This window comes from Alligator mississippiensis, chromosome 1 (assembly GCF_030867095.1).
Source record: "Alligator mississippiensis isolate rAllMis1 chromosome 1, rAllMis1, whole genome shotgun sequence".
NCBI classification, from domain to species: domain Eukaryota; kingdom Metazoa; phylum Chordata; order Crocodylia; family Alligatoridae; genus Alligator; species Alligator mississippiensis.
The window spans coordinates 238,057,412-238,073,531 of NC_081824.1; the positions used below are offsets into that span (position 1 = coordinate 238,057,412).

Below are 16,120 nucleotides of genomic sequence, written 5' to 3' on the forward strand. Positions count from 1 at the left end.
CATCCAATGCACCAAATGCCCTGATGGAAGATATGTAGGAGAGACCAGACAACACTGCACACCAGAATGAATGCACACCGGAAATCTATCAAAGACAGAAACCCTCAATTACCGGTGGGGGCACATTTCTCACAGGAGGGCCACTCTCTCTCCAATCTCTCAGTCCTGATCCTCAAGGGAAACTTACACGACACTTCCCAGAGATGAGCCTATGAGCTCCATTTCATCAACCTGCTGGATACTAGAGATCAGGGACTAACCATAGACATTGGATTTTTGATACATTATAATCTGCCTGGCAACTGACTTCCCAGCCCAGCCCAGCCCAGCCCAGCCCAGCCCAGCCCAGCCCCTGGCTTGTTTACTTTTCATTCCATCCAGGAAGAGCACACACCGACTGCTGAAAATTCCTTAGCCTGACGAAGGGTTTTTGAACCCGAAAGCTTGCTTAATAACTATTCTCCAACCATTTGGGTTGGTCTAATAAAAGATATCAAATTCACCCAAGGAACCTTGTCTGCCTATGTCTTATTTGAGAGCATTTGGACATAGGGAAAACATGGTACTATTATGGGAAAATACCTTCTAATCCATTAGTAACATAGATAGTTAAACAACCTAAGAAACATGTTTAAATTAGGTCCTCAAAACTTAAACCCAAGACTTGGTTAAGGAGCTCTCTAGCCCACAGATGTTAACTTTCTTTCCTTTTTTTCTTTAAATAGAGTCTGCAATACCAGGGAAATCTGCAACACAAAGAAAGAAAAGTGGGTAAAATATCAAGATAGAGCAATGGATAAATGAGCATCAAAATTAGTGGGATAAAAGGAGAAAGAGAATATTAATATTGAGCAAAGCAGTAGCCAGGTAGGTGATATAGTCAAAGGAAGGACTGCATCTAATCTCGGTAGGAATTTGGGTAAAGTCAAAGTAACAACTGAGATATTTATAAACTAATGCAAAAAGTCTAGTGAATAAAATGGAGGAACTGGAATTACTGGTGCAAGATGTGAAATTGGTGATTGAATGGATAACAGAGAGAGTGGAATAATTATAAGTGGAATGCAGGTATTAAATGTATGTTCTGTTTGGGAAAGATGGAAACAGGTAAAGGTGATGGGATGGCATCATACTTTTTTTAACAATCTACTGTTAATGTAAGTGATAGAGTGACTAAAACAGAATCTTTTACGGCCAAATTCACTTCAGGGAAAGATAGCGTTAGGGCTTGTCACCAGCTGGGTTTGCATAGGGACAGAGGTCATTCTACAAAATAATGCCATGAATTGTATGAACATGGGAAATGAGCTCAGATGCGGGTTGGAGGGCAAATACTACTAAGCACGGCAGGCCCTATTCCTGAAAATGAGAGCCAACAGTTACCTTTCGGCAGATAGTCAATAAAATAATAAGAGGTGAAGATATTTTAGACATGACTTTCGTATGTCGAGAGGAGATTACAGAAGAGATGTTTGTAGAAAACAAACTTGGATCAAGTGTTCCTGAACTGATTCCATTTAAATTAAATGGAACAATAAGCAAAAGTTACCAGCTGAGGTTTTTAATTTCTAAAGGATAAACATTGTGAAATAAAGGTCCTGAACTCTTCAATCCAGGCCATTGGAGCGCATAGGAGGTACATGCACCCACTGACTGCGCTGGTGCACCCCTTGATGGCTGTGCTCGCTGCTTAGGTGATGGGCAGGTGGGAGTGCTGGTGTGTGCCGCGCTGCCCCCCCCCCCGTGCGCAAGCAAGGTAAAACATTTTTAGAGAAGGTTTTCACAACTAACTAGATAAGTATCCACCTCAAAAAGGGTTTTTGGGATAAGTAGACCGTATATAAGAAATAGAAAAATAGGTTGGTGATCAAAGAAAGCCATGTCTTGGAGGGCAGCAAGGGAAAATGCAAAGTAAGAATTGCCAAAAGTAAAACAGCTAGAACTTGCAAAATAAATTAAATAGCAAAAATCTCTTCAGCCTTATAAATAAAGAGAGAATGAATTGGGCTGCTATGACATAATTCTGGTTTAGAGATTAAAGAAAATTGCGATAGGACCAAAAACCTAAATTGATGCTGTGCCTCAAATTTAAATAAGCATGATGATGTGGAACACGTGCAAAGGCAGGATAGCTAATGGAAATGAAAAATACTTCATCTGAAGTAGAAACAAAAATAAAAGAGCTCCAGTACATTTGACTTGGAGGGTGTAGACAGACTGGGAAAATCTGTACATCACAGTTCTAAAATAAGTGACACATGAAATAAGTAGGAAAGGTTTGTAATGAAGATATCATAGGCAGGAGTGGTAGCATGTGACTGGAGATAAGCAGTGTACTACCTATACTTAAAGGGAAGAGGTGATCTGAGCAGCTAGAGTCTCGTTAGTTTGAGTTTACAATATACAAGATGTTTGAACAGATTTTAAAGGAAAGAATAAGTAAAACATATGGCAATAAATGGGGTAAAATGCAGCATGAGTGTACCAAAGTTAAATTTGCTAGACGTATTGGATATCTCTTTGATAAAATAACTAGTTTTTTTTGGACATTAGTTCTAGTATTATCTCTCCAGAAGTGAACATTAGGTGCTTCTGTTGCCTTTCTTGGTTGCAGTATGAGGCTGCTGAAATTTGCAATGTATTTGAAATTTTGCAGCTGCACGTTATGCATAGAAACTTTGAGAAATGAAGCACAATTCTAAAGTTTCTCAAGTTTCTATTAGCATAAAACATTGGAGGACAGGAATATTGGAAATGGAGGACCTGATTTGTAAGTAGAAGATGCCATCCACTGCACTTCAGTGTGTGGACAGAAGGAACTTTTCAAGTTTTCAAGTGATGCTGGCTTGGAAACAATTCAGAAAGGAATACTTTCAGCTGGGGGGCATATGTCCAGCTTCTGTGGCACTGCCCAGCTGGAACATTTCAAATTACTGCAGCTGTATGCAGCATATGGCTCTCCAGCTAGGAGGTCCTACAAGGGGTGGAAGATGTCTTTGGATGGGTGAGAGGGGAAGCAGAGGGGGAGTTTGACTGTCCATTCCAAATCCTTTCTTCCTTTCCTTTCTCGTCTACCCAAATAGAGGGAGTTGGGGACAAAGAGCCCAGCAGCAGTGGTGTCACTCCTCCAAGTTTAGGAGTGGTCAGGATGAAGGAGTCGGACCAGACTGTTACAGTTTTTCAGGTCTTCAGCCTGCAAATAACCCATCCCCGCTTTCTCTCCCTACCCTCCTGTAGAGGAGAGAATAGAGGTCTAGGTTTTTCTGCAGAACCGATGGGCCACACATGCCCCGCTAAGAATTGTAGGATCGAGAATTGTAAGATTGTACATCGAGAATTGAAATGCTTCAAAACAGTTCTTTGATTACCCAGGAAGGGAAAATATGTGAATGGGCCTTGAAATCATAAACTGAAGTTTTCAGCCACTCGTTTGGTGATATATATTTAATGGAGCTTTTAAAAAATGTATTTTCTTTCTATAAATTATAGCTCCAAAATTAAGAGAACAATAGCTGATATAGATAAAGGAGAAAGATGATATGCAGCTGACATTCAGAAAGACTGAGAATTGCTGAAGTAGGGGGAAATGGGAATTTTCCGTCCTAAGAAGTAAGGATTGCAGAAGAGAAGGCTCTTGCACCATGAATGGGAAGGTTGCATGATGTAATAGATGTGACTGGGGTTAGCATAAATTCTATAATGTTAGATGGAGCAAGCCAATTATTTATCTTCCCTCCCTTTCTTTTTAAAACTATACATTAAGATAAAAAAATAAAAGTTCATAATTATCTTTTTAATCCATTATCTACCGTATAACTGAGTTCCAAGTCATCTGTTTTAGAATGCTATTTTTAAAATAAGTTGTTACTAAAAACGCATCAGATTTATATGTTCAGTTTAACTTCATCTCAAAGGAGGCAGATCCTAGGTCTGAGAAACAGCCTACAGTATGTATGCATTATTACAAGATTGTGAGTGGCTTGGTGATTTTTAGGGGTCTATTTAAGTCCTGTGAAGCAATTTCTGTTTTTGCTTTGGTAGGTATGGACGTACATATACTTGCAGTAGCTTCAAAAGGGGAAGGGGAAGTGGGATGGGGGGGCTGCTGCTCACAATTTCTCCATAGAGGCCTTCTCAGCTTAGCAGAATAAGATAAGATGTTATTCAGATTCCTTTTTGCAGCTAGATGTTTTCCAAGGTAGGAAAAAAACAGAATCATGCTTCCTTTAAACAAAAAGCCCTTATAATTAGGACTTTGACCAACTTAAACATGTTTCTCTCTCAGGCTTATACTCTTCCCTTGTACCATTTGGGGTGTTCCCTGCTTGGCTACTTTAAGTGTTTCTTTGCTATTTAACCTGTTGCAGAACATCTTAAAATTCTTCATCTCAAATTTGTTTCCATCTTCCTGAAAACTCAAAGAATGTTGTGGCAAAAATGGTTTTATTGATATAGATTCATACTCTTATACTATGTTCCCTTCCCTCCACAAGTTTTAATTACATCTTACCTGTTAATTTTTATGGAGCCTTACTGGTAGAATATTTCCCAGTGGAATCTAATTTTGATATATAAGTTGAGTTTCTCAATATGCTATACTGTGGTGTGGTCTGTGAAATTGTTCATAATCATTGTCTCCATGTCTTCTGTTTTTCTTGAACTCTTGTGTAAATAGCAATATTCAAAAAAAGCAAGCTGATTAACAAAAGGTGTGATTCAGAGTGCTCAAAATATATTAAATCCCTGTGTGGATTTCCAAAGTAAATTGAAGTGAACTTCTGAATGAGTACCCACATAGGGACTTGATTAATTTGGCTGCATTTCTCACGTAGACTGGCACTTAGATTTATCAGGGCAGTTTTTTCTTCCCTTTTAATGTCTTTGGAATTTTTCGTTAATACATTTTTTATCGCTTGATGAGTTTTTGTGTGCTCGGGGTGACAATCTAATCAAGAGTTAGTGTTATTGGGAGTATCGGAGTTAGTGTCAAGTGGGATTAACATGTATACACTAGAGAAGTGGTTTCCAGTGCGTGGCCCATGAGGCCATGCTAAGTGGGCTGTGAATTGTATCAGGTCATATATGTCTTTATAGTGTTTTCAGTTAAAAATTGATATGGGTTTGTGGGGACCTGCAAGAAACGTTCATGGTTGACAGTGGTCTGTTGGTTCCAAAAGTTTGGGAGCCACTGTTGTGTTTATTTTGTAGTTCTTAGTCATCAGAAGCTTAGATATCAAAAGGGCACTGTGGAAAATGCCGAGAACAGGCTTGTCCAACATATGGCCTGCCAAGGCATTTTCTGAGGTCTGCGGTGCTGCAACGGGAAACAAAAGTAAGCACTGCTTACTTTTGTTCCCACCCCTTGTCCCTCCCCCAGCCCCTTAGCAGCTTCCTAATGCCTGCTGAAGGGCTGAGGAAGGGACATAGTTCCCACACGCACCACGTCAGCTTGACATTGCTGACACGGTGCGTGTGGGGAGAGGAGTAGCCGTGTGCCTCTCGGGACAGGATGAGCCCAGCCGGAGCAGCAGGGGCTCAGCTGCACTTTCCCCTACCTGTGCTGGTCAGTCCTGAGCAGCACACGGCTCCCCCGCCGCCTCTGCTGGCTGGTGCCGACCCGGGCGGGTCTGTCCCATCCGGAGCAGCATGCAGCTGAACCCGGCTTCCCACGTGCTGCTGGGGACGGGACGAGCCCAGCCGGGTCTACACTGGCCAGCAGAAGCAGCGGCGGAGCTGTGCGCCACTCGGGACGGGACGAGCCTGGCCAGAGCAGCGGGGCTCAGCTGCATTTTCCCCTGCCTGCACCGGTGAGTCCCAAGCGGCATATGGCTCTGCTGCCGCTTCTGCTGGCTGGTGCCGACCTGGCTGGCCTCCTGCCATCCCCAGCAGCATGTGGGAAGCCATCATGGGGTAGCCTTGGTAGGCAGAGTCCTGGTGTGACCTCTGTGGCGCGAGGCGGCGGGAGCTGGTGTCTGCCGGATCCCGCACTTTGAGCTCGCAGCTCTGAGGCTGCCGGGGCTGCGTGCGCGGGCGGCTGGGCGCCACAGTGAGCAGGGCTGTGTGGGCGGGCGAGTGAGGGGCTGCAGTGCAGTGGCTGCCTCGCTCCAGCCCCCCTCAGGCAGCACCAGCTTGTGGGGCTGCGCTGTTCGGGGATGGAGATGTGGAGCTATTTATTTATCCCTTTCAGTCTCTGAGACAGTAGCTGGCTGGATGCAGAATGGGTCCCTCCTGCCCCTGCCTACCAGCAGCTACCATGAACCTTGCAGTAACAGGCAGGTGCAGTAGGGCTGCAGGACAAGAGGGTGTTTGAATATGGCTCACCGGCCCACTGGGTGATAAAAAGTTCATGATCCGGCCCCACATTCAAAAAGGATGGACACTCCTGGCCTAGAACTATTTACAGCAGAAATAGGGTAGAATTGGATTCAGCAGGTTCTGAAGAAGGATCTTTTCATTTGACCCACTTTCTCTTCATTTTAATTGCAATACAAAGGAACCATGACAACCTCAGGAAAGGAAAACTTCCGACTGAAGAGCTACAAAAACAAATCATTAAATCCTGATGAGATGCGTCGCAGGCGGGAAGAAGAGGGACTTCAGCTACGGAAGCAGAAACGAGAGGAACAGGTACGTTAGAATGCTTCTCAGGAACTGTAGTCAGGCCTCAAAAGAAGTTTTTCATGCAAAGATCTCTTCCCCCCCCAGCGTCCTTTTCATCTTTCCATTATGTTTTATCCCTGTCCTGTGCAATTCAAGCCTGTCAGTGGTTGCAAAACACATTTCCTTAAGAGAAAACAGATTGTCCTCATGCCTGGGTCATTCTTCAGTCCTATCTCTGAGGATTCAACCTATGTTGAATGGCAAGTTCAATGTGTTATGTTCTTCAAATGAATAAGTATCAAGAGAGATGCTTGAGAACAAACCAAGTGGACTGTTAATTTCCTATTGTTATGTCTCTCGCTCACTCACTCTTTTTTATTGTGAAAGGTTGGTCTGTTGTTCTCCTGGAGCTGAAAGGGAGAGAGTAGCTGAAAAGTAGGGAGACACAGAACTATTTACTAACAGGGAGCTAAGTAGCACTAGAGGTCTCTGTATTTGGGAGCTTACTTGTATATATTGGAATATGCAGGATTTATGTTTGATTCCAGATGAAACTGTCGGGGGTGGGGGGAATCTTTTTCACACTAGGTTTTAAGTCTTTCAAACCTAAATTGAGGACTGAGGGGAGCATGCTGGAATTGTAAGTTTGGATTAAGTCACTGACCTGTCAGTTCTTCCTTTGGTGGTTTCAATGCCAGAGGCTTCAGAGAACTGTTTATGCAAAGGAGTATTTGGGGGATGGGAATCAAAACCAGGGTTCCTGGTTATTATTGTTTTAAAAATCCAAAATTCTTGAATTAAACCCCCCAAATCCTCATTTTTCCATGATTAAAATGAAATATCACTGTATATGTGTATAGGTATTAGTTAACCACAATGTTTTATTGACATACGTGCAATTTTAAAGTAGTTTGGAAACTTACCAGTGCCTCAACCATTATAATAAAATACATTCTAAACATCTATATATGTTGGCATTTGATTTTGTTTTTTTATCATGGAAAATCAGAGCTCCCCCTGCCTCCTTCTCTCACCAGGACACAGGTCCAGCTGCTGCTGTCCCCCCAGCTGCTTTGTGGTGCTGAGCAACCCTGAGATATGCCCATCCCCTTCTCATACCATTGCCCCTCACTCCCAGCCATGGCCCCTGCAGCCATGCCGGTGCCCCTAACTTTCAACCTGCAGCCTCCCCAGACCTGACAGTGCCCCATATTCATGACTCACAGCTTCCCCCCACCCCAGGGGGGCCCCCAGCTGCTCCCTGCCCTATCCAGCCCCTCATGGACTCACAGGATGGTCTATGGGGACATGGCAGGGATGGCCTCCAGCATGAGGAGCATGCAGTGCACCTCATGCAGAAGCACAGGCAGCAGCTAGGGCACTACGCTGCCCCGCACTGTTGGCTGGGGTTGGGGCTGCGGTACAGCAGGGAGCACCAGCACTGCAACACATGCACACATCCACCAGGACAGCACTTGCCAGGGCTGCTCCCACCACCCTGCCTGGCTATATGCCAGCTGTGCGTGTGCACATACACACACATGTCACCCCCTGCTTCCAGCCACCCTCCCCCCACTCCCTCCAGCCCTAAGCAGCTCCTTGCAGGCTGGAACACTGCCAACATGCAACGGGAAACCTGTGGTTTCCCACATTTTTTTTCCTTTAAAAGGGAACATCTGGGTTTTTCCTTGACAAATGGATAACCCAGATCCCTGATCATAACATACCTGGGCTGCAGCATGAACAGTGATCAACTCTGTTTTAAACATTACTAAAGATGATGTTAAATCAGAGAATTAATGCATTCCTTTTAAAAACATAACCCCAGTCTTTGATTGTGACCTTCTTAGGGACTTACTCCACAGACTCACTAAATACAGTGTGTGGTATTTCCCCCCCTTTTTTTTTCCTGACTAGGCTGACCACTGAATTTAGTTCATGGCCTCTTGTTCTAGCATTATGGAATATTGGGTACTACAAATGTGTAGTTATGTTAGCACATATTGCTGTAATTGATAATTTCTCAGTTCTGTTATGAATCTTTTGGAAAATGGAGTTTTTAATTGGACAGTAAAACTCTTAGTCTTCAACTAAGAACATTCTAATGAAAAATAAAACTGTGTGGTGTTCTTTTTAAAACCCAAGTACACATCTTTTTTAAATGTCGAGGCTTTTTCCCATTTTTTTGACATAGGGATGTGTAAATAAGCAAAAAAATAAATTTCTTATCTCTGAATCATTTTGCTTTTTGAGAATGTTCCTTTTTTTGCTTAATTTTAGTGTGATATTTTTTAGATAAATTACAATTTCTTGAGTTAATGCCTTAGATAATTAAGATAAAACAAAACCTAAATTGCTCTTTAATTTTTCTTCTAGCATTTGAATTTTTCTGGTCAGTTTCACATTCCAGTTTCTCTGTTATCACCATGATGCTGTTAAATGTTCCAGTACCAACAGGGATTTATTTAATCTTAATCATAATATGCTTACATTTCCTGAGTAGGTGTAGTTAAGCTGGTTTTTTTGGGGGGGGGCGGGGGCGGAGAGGGGTACACTCTACTAAACATGGGGTTTAAATTGCATTTAACCTACCCATTGACTTTGACTTGATTGTGGATCCAATAAACTTTGAAAATTTTAGTAAATATGCTGAATTCTGATTTTAGGTGTTACTGGTATTGCAAATTAACCTGCTGTTTTGAACTTTTACTAGCTATAATTCTGCACTGCTTATACTAACTTATATCCTTTACTCTTTAGCTATTTAAGCGCCGAAATGTTGCAACAGCTGAGGAAGAAACAGAGGAGGAAGTCATGTCAGATGGTGGATTCCATGAGGCCCAAATGAATAACATGGAGATGACTTCTGTAAGTAATGGAGTGGAGGGAGCACAAAGATTTTATTATCTGTGCTTGTATATTTATTGAATATCATATAAGTGACATCTTGAAAATTCATGGATAGGTCCCTGTCTAAATAGCTTATATATTAAAATTGACAGACACAGTGCATCCATTTGGATCAGATTGGAACAGATTGCCTCAGAAAGGAACATAGTGAAAAGACGGATTGTTTGGTATATGTTTAAAAAAAAAATCGTAGTTTTTCAAACAACCTTCAAAGTTTTTTGGTTTTTGATATTGAGCAATGCAAAGAAACACCAGTACTTTCTTAAAAAACAATGTTTTGTTAAGTTTGTGAAGTTTTTAGGTTGAGGCATTGAAGTCTTTGTTGTTTAAAGCTTGCAGATACTGGTGCTGCAACAGGTGGCTGCATTTTTTTAGGAGAAAAGGGAGCTATTGTGAAATTGTGCCTTGGGCAAGTTTTAACTGGCATCATTTTAAAGTAGTGTTGCAAACTGTTGTGTTTGTAGACCTTGTTATACACCCATTAGTGCCCATGCACTCCACTCTGACCTGATCCCTGGAAATCAGACCTATTTAATTTTTTTCCAATTTTTTCATCAAAAATTAGAAACCTGGTCAGGGTGGGAAGGATGAGAGGGGCTCAACCAGAGTGAAACAATGGCCCTATGAACTCTGACTTCACCCTAAAATCACTATCTCATACCTCTACCCAGAATGATGAAATGATGATTTTAATAGAAATAGGGCTGTCTCAAGTTTTCCTTATGGATCTCTCAACCATTCCTTGATATTTTGGAACTGAGCTAATGTAGTCTTCAGGTTACTGCCTTACAGAGAGACACAGCAAGATGCCACTGAGTTGAATGTAGGATGTTTCACTCGGACATAATCTCATTAATGTTGAAACTGGATTGCTCAGTGGATCTATAAAGGGATATAAAGTTTTCTACCTGTAGCTTTTCTTCAAATTTACTCCAGGTCAGTTACAATAGACAATGTAAATCTTTTGTTTGGAAGCTTATGTGTAATGAGTTGTGTATAAAGTGTAAAGGAGGGCCGCCTCATTACTACTTGTTCCATTGAGACTATTATTAATTTGCCATTACAGATATCTCAAATTGGTGTCTACGGTAGTCCAAAAGGACCAGAGATTTAGCTTCTTTTCCCTTTCTGCCTTGTTTACTCTGATGAAATCTAAACCTGTAATTTTTCACCAAGACAGACAAAGCTTGGATAGTTTTACCATTGCTAATGATCTCTGTTTTAAAGTTGGATTAGATGAGTTGATGGTAAAAAAAAAAAAAAAAAATCAAGTTATTTTTATTCTACTGCTTCTACATGGAGACTTGCATGTGTGGGGAACTATGCTTCCATTTTTCATAATGTAAAGAAGGTGTCCAGATCAGAGTAGAATGGTGCTAGTCAAAGTAAAATCATAGAAGTAGGGTCGGAAGGGACCTTGCAGATCTTCAAGTCCGACCCCCTGCCTGGGCAGGAGGAAAACTGGGCTCAAATGACCCCACCCAGGTAGGCATCAAGCCTCCTCTTAAAGACCCCCAGGGTAGGAGCCAGCACCACTTCCCTTGGAAGTTGGTTCCAGATCCTAGCTGCCCTAACTGTGAAGTAGTTCTTACAGATGTCTAATCTAAAGCTACTCTCCAACAACTAGTGCAAGTAGTTTATACTGCTGCCAGGGCTTTTGGTCTTTCATCTTTCACCAACACTAAAATTGTTAGTGTTTTTTACATTTAAAAATTATTCTATACGTAATAAAGGGGCTTCAGCTCCACAGTACTGGGAAGGCTAGACAGTAGCCTAACCAACGTAAGCTGTTTCTGACATCCTCAGTCTCCAACATATTAATAGTTCTACTATTCCAGTCTTAAGACTTTCTTTTCCAATTAAGACTGCCAGTTATACCCTCTAGAGCTTCAGAAAACTATCTATTACATTGGGCTTGTATAGCATAAACAGAGTTTGAACGCTGGTTTCCAAAGAGAAGTTTCGCATTTTAGTATCCTCCCTCTCTGTTAAACTCAGTACTAGAATCTGACAAATGGTGTTAGAATTTTTTTTCTCTCTGAATTCAAATCCAAGATGTATTTGTTTATTTTTGCCTTTGTAATCCCAGAGTGCTGTCATCACCTCTGATATGATTGAGATGATTTTCTCCAATAGTCCAGAGCAGCAACTTTCAGCCACCCAGAAATTCAGAAAACTACTCTCCAAAGGTGAGTGTTGAAGCTACTTAGAATAATAATGTTAGAAGGGGAGAATGTTTTATGTTCCAGCTTAGTAAAGTGGTTGTAAACTGTCTGACATGAAAGATGTTTTAACATCATACTCCCCAAACCTCAGTATAAATTCTAGCATTGAAGGATAAACTCCTTTGTGATAAGAATTTTCCTGTGTGCTGCTTTTTTATTGAAGAGACCTATTTTTTAGACAGCTGTCTCTGAATGCTTGTGTGTAATTTTGCTATTTATACTACACTGGCTTTGGAATCTTCTGAAAGCAATGATTGTAAAAAGCTATCTGAATGCCCCAACATAGAACCAGAATTTTAATGCAAATATTTCCTCCTGAGTTCTCTCCTTCTAGTTAATCTCCCGGAGAAGGAATCTGCAAAGCTATCGCTCAAAGGACAGAGATGTTTACTTGAACCTTGTTATTGCCATTGGAGGTTCACACAGTCCAGTTACTTTCCTCATCTCTTTTGGCTTTTACCTGGAGCTTTGAATAGTTGTAAACTGTGAACAATGCAGAAAAGGCAGATACTTTCAACAGACAATGTTCTATATTTAAAAAGAAGCTAAGGGATATCCTCACAATAAGGAAGTACTTCATATGGTATCAGTAATTAGGTGATTAATGAATAACAATTATTAAAATTAAACATTAATAAATAGATAGGACTGGATAACTTGCAACCAAAAAATATTAAAAGGATTGGCTGAGGAACATTAATATTGATTTTTAACAAATCTTAGCACACTGGGGAAGTTCCAAAGGACTAAAGAAATAGAATGTCGTACCAAAATTGAAAAAGGGTAAAAAGGTGACTTTGGGTGATATATTGACTTAATATCAAACTGGGCAAAATCTTAGAATAATATGGGAAGCAATCAGTAAAGATGTAAAGGTTGGTAATATAATTATAAATGTGTATTGGCTTGTATCTGGAAATGGGTCTTGTGAAACAAGAAACAAACTTGGATTTTTTTTTCTTTAGTCTATCAATCTGGTTAATAGTGGTAACTGATCTAACGTGCTTTGCTTTCCATAAAGCATTTTTGGAGTCTTTGTCCTACACAATATTTTGACTTAAATTAAAAAGCATTATATAAAATTAGTGTGACCCATATTAAACAGATTGTGGTCAGTAGATCAGCTGCTAATTTTAAAAGGGGAATACTTCTCATGGAGGGGGTCTAGTAGGGCACTCCTGGGATCTGTTCTTTGTCCAGTACTATTCAGTAGCTTTGTTAGTAATGTGAAAGAAAATATAAAAGACTTGTTGATTTAAAAATTGAAAATGACTCGGGTTGGTGGAAGGACAAATAATAATGGGATCAGGTTAGATGTAGAGACAGAATCAAGTTGCTTGTTAAGGTGGACTCATTTTAACGCCATGAGTTTAAAACAGCCAGAGAAATATCATACAACTAGGAACAAGAAAGATAGATCACACAAAATGGGAGATGTTATCCAGGAAAACATTACTAGTGAAAGTGTGAAGGATAATGGTAGATAAACAATTGAAGTTTTGGCTCCTGCCATGATACAGTAGCCAAGAAGGTGGTATAGATAGGGTGCAACATGCTCTAAAATGAGGGTGACCACACGTCTTGCTTTGGCCGGGACACTCATGGATTCCATAGCCTGATCCCAGCTGGTTGGTCAAAAGTTTTGCAGAGCAGCATAGTGTGCCAGGCAGATGGCTGGGCAGGCACCACTGGTTCTGTGTGGGAGGAAGGCGGGCAGATTGAACAGGCACCACCCAACCTGCATGTGGCATGTCCTTGCTCCCACACAGGAACAGCAGTGCCTGTTTGGCAACCTGGCTGGTGCACTGTGCTACTCTGTCTCCACACCAGACTCTGGCCTGGGACTTTTAAGCATCTGGCCAGGACCAGAATATGGAATCCATGAGTGTCTTGGCAAAACCAGAACATATGGTCACCCTATCTGAAAGGGTCCAGGACACTGTCAATTTAAAATGGAGGCCGAGTCCTCAGAGTTGGGTGACAGGCAAGATGAGGAGAAACAGAGCATGGTGGGATAGAGGAGGACCAACCAGCTCCCTATCACACTGCTGGAGGGTGCAAACATATGAAGCACTCTGCTGGCCTTGTCTGGCTAAGTATAGATATTTAGTTTCTGTCAGGAGAATCATTGTTCTCTTGGTAGAAACCAAAAGTGTTATAGATGTTCAGAATTTTTTTCCCAAAGCAAAAATGGCCCCCCTGGGAGAAAAATAACTTTGGACCAACCAGGGTTAAATCACTACCAGGAGAGTTTCTCTCGAGACTGAATGTCTTTAGACTTTTCCCTGGCTTAACTCCTCTTGTGAACAAGTAGGAGTGGAGCCAGAGGAAAGACTCCCTACCTTCCCAAGACCTGGGTCACCCTGGTCTTGGGAAGGCATGGGGAGTAGCTGTTTCCCTGCCCTTCCTCCATAGACTGGGAGGTGAGGGGGATATTAACCACCATTCCCTGCCTCTTTCCCCAACTGGGTAGTCCCCAGTTTCAGGGAAGAGGCAGGGGACTTTGCCATCTTCTGCTGGCTTCCTTTTGCTCCCCCCCCTACCCCCCCCCACCCCCCTTCCCCAAGTGGGATGGGAATTTAAAAGCCAGTGGCTGGGAGCCAGAGCTTGGGGGATGTCTCCCCAGCTTGATTGCCACCAGCTTCCCCTTGCTGTTCAGCATAGTCTGGCCTGTGAAGCCACTGAATCTCGCCCTCAGAGCCCCAGGGCTTTGCCTATGCCCAAATCTGCACTGAGGCTAAGCAGCAAGGAGCTTGGACTAGGCTGCTGCAGCTGCTCTAGCTGTTGCTGATGCTCCTCTCACCCCCCCACCACTCCCCCAAGCTTCAGTGTGGGTACAGCTGGAAGTCAGTAAGGAACTACAGCAGGGCCAGGCAGCTGGAAGCTATGTCTACACTGCTGCTGCTTCTCTCTTTCCTTCCATGACCCAGATTCTCCCTAGGGCCCCCTTGCCTCCATCTCCAAGCTGTGGCACAGTAGCATCAGTAGTATGAATGCAGCTTCCAGATACCTCACCCCAATGTAACTCCTCACCAGCTGGAAGCTGTGCTCATGCCCCAGCTGGGGAGTGAAGAGCTGGAAGAAGCAGTTGCAGCACAGGTGCAGCTCCCAGCTGGCTGACCCTAGAGCCAGTGCAATGGAACCCGCCTACTACTGACGCACCATGTAAGCCACCCAGCCTTTGTTGAACTGGAGCCAAGTTGTACCAGGTGGTGGCTTGAAAGGGTTGCCAGGTGCTGATCTAAGGGGTATTGGTCGATTCATCACATCATTAGATTGAGACGGAATCTTTTTGTAAGAAATATATAGCGCAAGCAGAAATTGTATGTGTATACAGAAATTACTAGGTGCGGTTCTATGCCCTGTGCTTTGCAGGATGTCAAACTTAATGGTCATAGGTCACTTTAGTATCTATGAATCTGTTTCATGTAGCGGTGGTATACTGGGCTCCTACATCCTCCCTAACAAACCTTTGGGCTCTCTAACAAATATCTTAGTTACCTAAACATGCTTCTTCCCACAAAGTTGTAATCCAGCTGTGCCCAAAACACAAAATACTAGCATGTGATGCTGCAGAAGTAGTATCACAAAAGTGCTGTTAATGAGAACTAACCTTATCTGTAAAGGAGCCTTTTGATTTTTATGAATCAACTTCTTTCCTTCATGTGTTTTCTTTTTGAAGTAGAATCTGTTTTCAAAGGCAAATTTAAATTCCTGATCTTTATAAAAGAACAAATCAACACAGGTGTGTGTGTATGTGGGTGGGGTGTGTGAGACTTTCCTTGCTAGACAATTCTTATGGATTACTTTGCATTTTATTTAAACAGAGCCTAATCCACCAATAGATGAAGTTATCAGCACGCCAGGAGTGGTGGCAAGGTTTGTGGAGTTCCTTAAACGAAAAGAAAACTGTACATTGCAGGTACACTATTTTTCCTCTCTATTGTTATGACAGTGATTCACATTAAGAGGAGCATGTAACTAGCTTGCTTAAGGAGATCTGCATTATAGAAGTTGTCTCTCTCCTTGGGCCAATTAAAACAAAATACATTTTAAAATCACCAGTTGCAAAATGATAAATTTAGGAAGAAGAAACATAAGGCATAGCTGCTGAATGGAGGACTCTCCCCTGGGAGGCAGTGAGTTTGAAAAGGGTGTAGGGGTCAGAGTGGACAAGCAATCTGGACATAAACTTCTAGTGCCGTAGTATTCCCAAAAGGGCTAATATGCAATTTTGGGATGTATCAGGGAAAAGTCAGTGACATTCACAGAATTGGTATGACTGATACTGAAATACTGTGCCTAGTTCTAATGTTTATATTTTAAAAAAATCAATGTTCAGAAGAGAGGCAAAAATAATTTGTAGCCTTTGAAAAATGCCTTAA

The 16,120-nt window shown here is 42.0% G+C and overlaps 1 protein-coding gene across 2 annotated transcripts in view; it reads left to right on the top strand.

Moving 5' to 3' along the window:
• Positions 1-16,120, top strand: part of KPNA1 (karyopherin subunit alpha 1) — an 89,692-nt gene that overhangs the window by 10,400 nt on the left and 63,172 nt on the right. Inside the window, exons 2-6 of one of the 2 annotated variants that reach the window (XM_059720321.1) lie at positions 726-867; positions 6,494-6,627; positions 9,361-9,468; positions 11,600-11,699; positions 15,563-15,657. In XM_059720321.1, the coding sequence (XP_059576304.1) occupies positions 6,499-6,627; positions 9,361-9,468; positions 11,600-11,699; positions 15,563-15,657 (432 nt within the window). In that variant the 5' untranslated portion in view covers positions 726-867; positions 6,494-6,498. The remainder of the gene's footprint in view (positions 1-725; positions 868-6,493; positions 6,628-9,360; positions 9,469-11,599; positions 11,700-15,562; positions 15,658-16,120) is intronic. The other variant, XM_014598217.3, reaches the window with a different exon arrangement.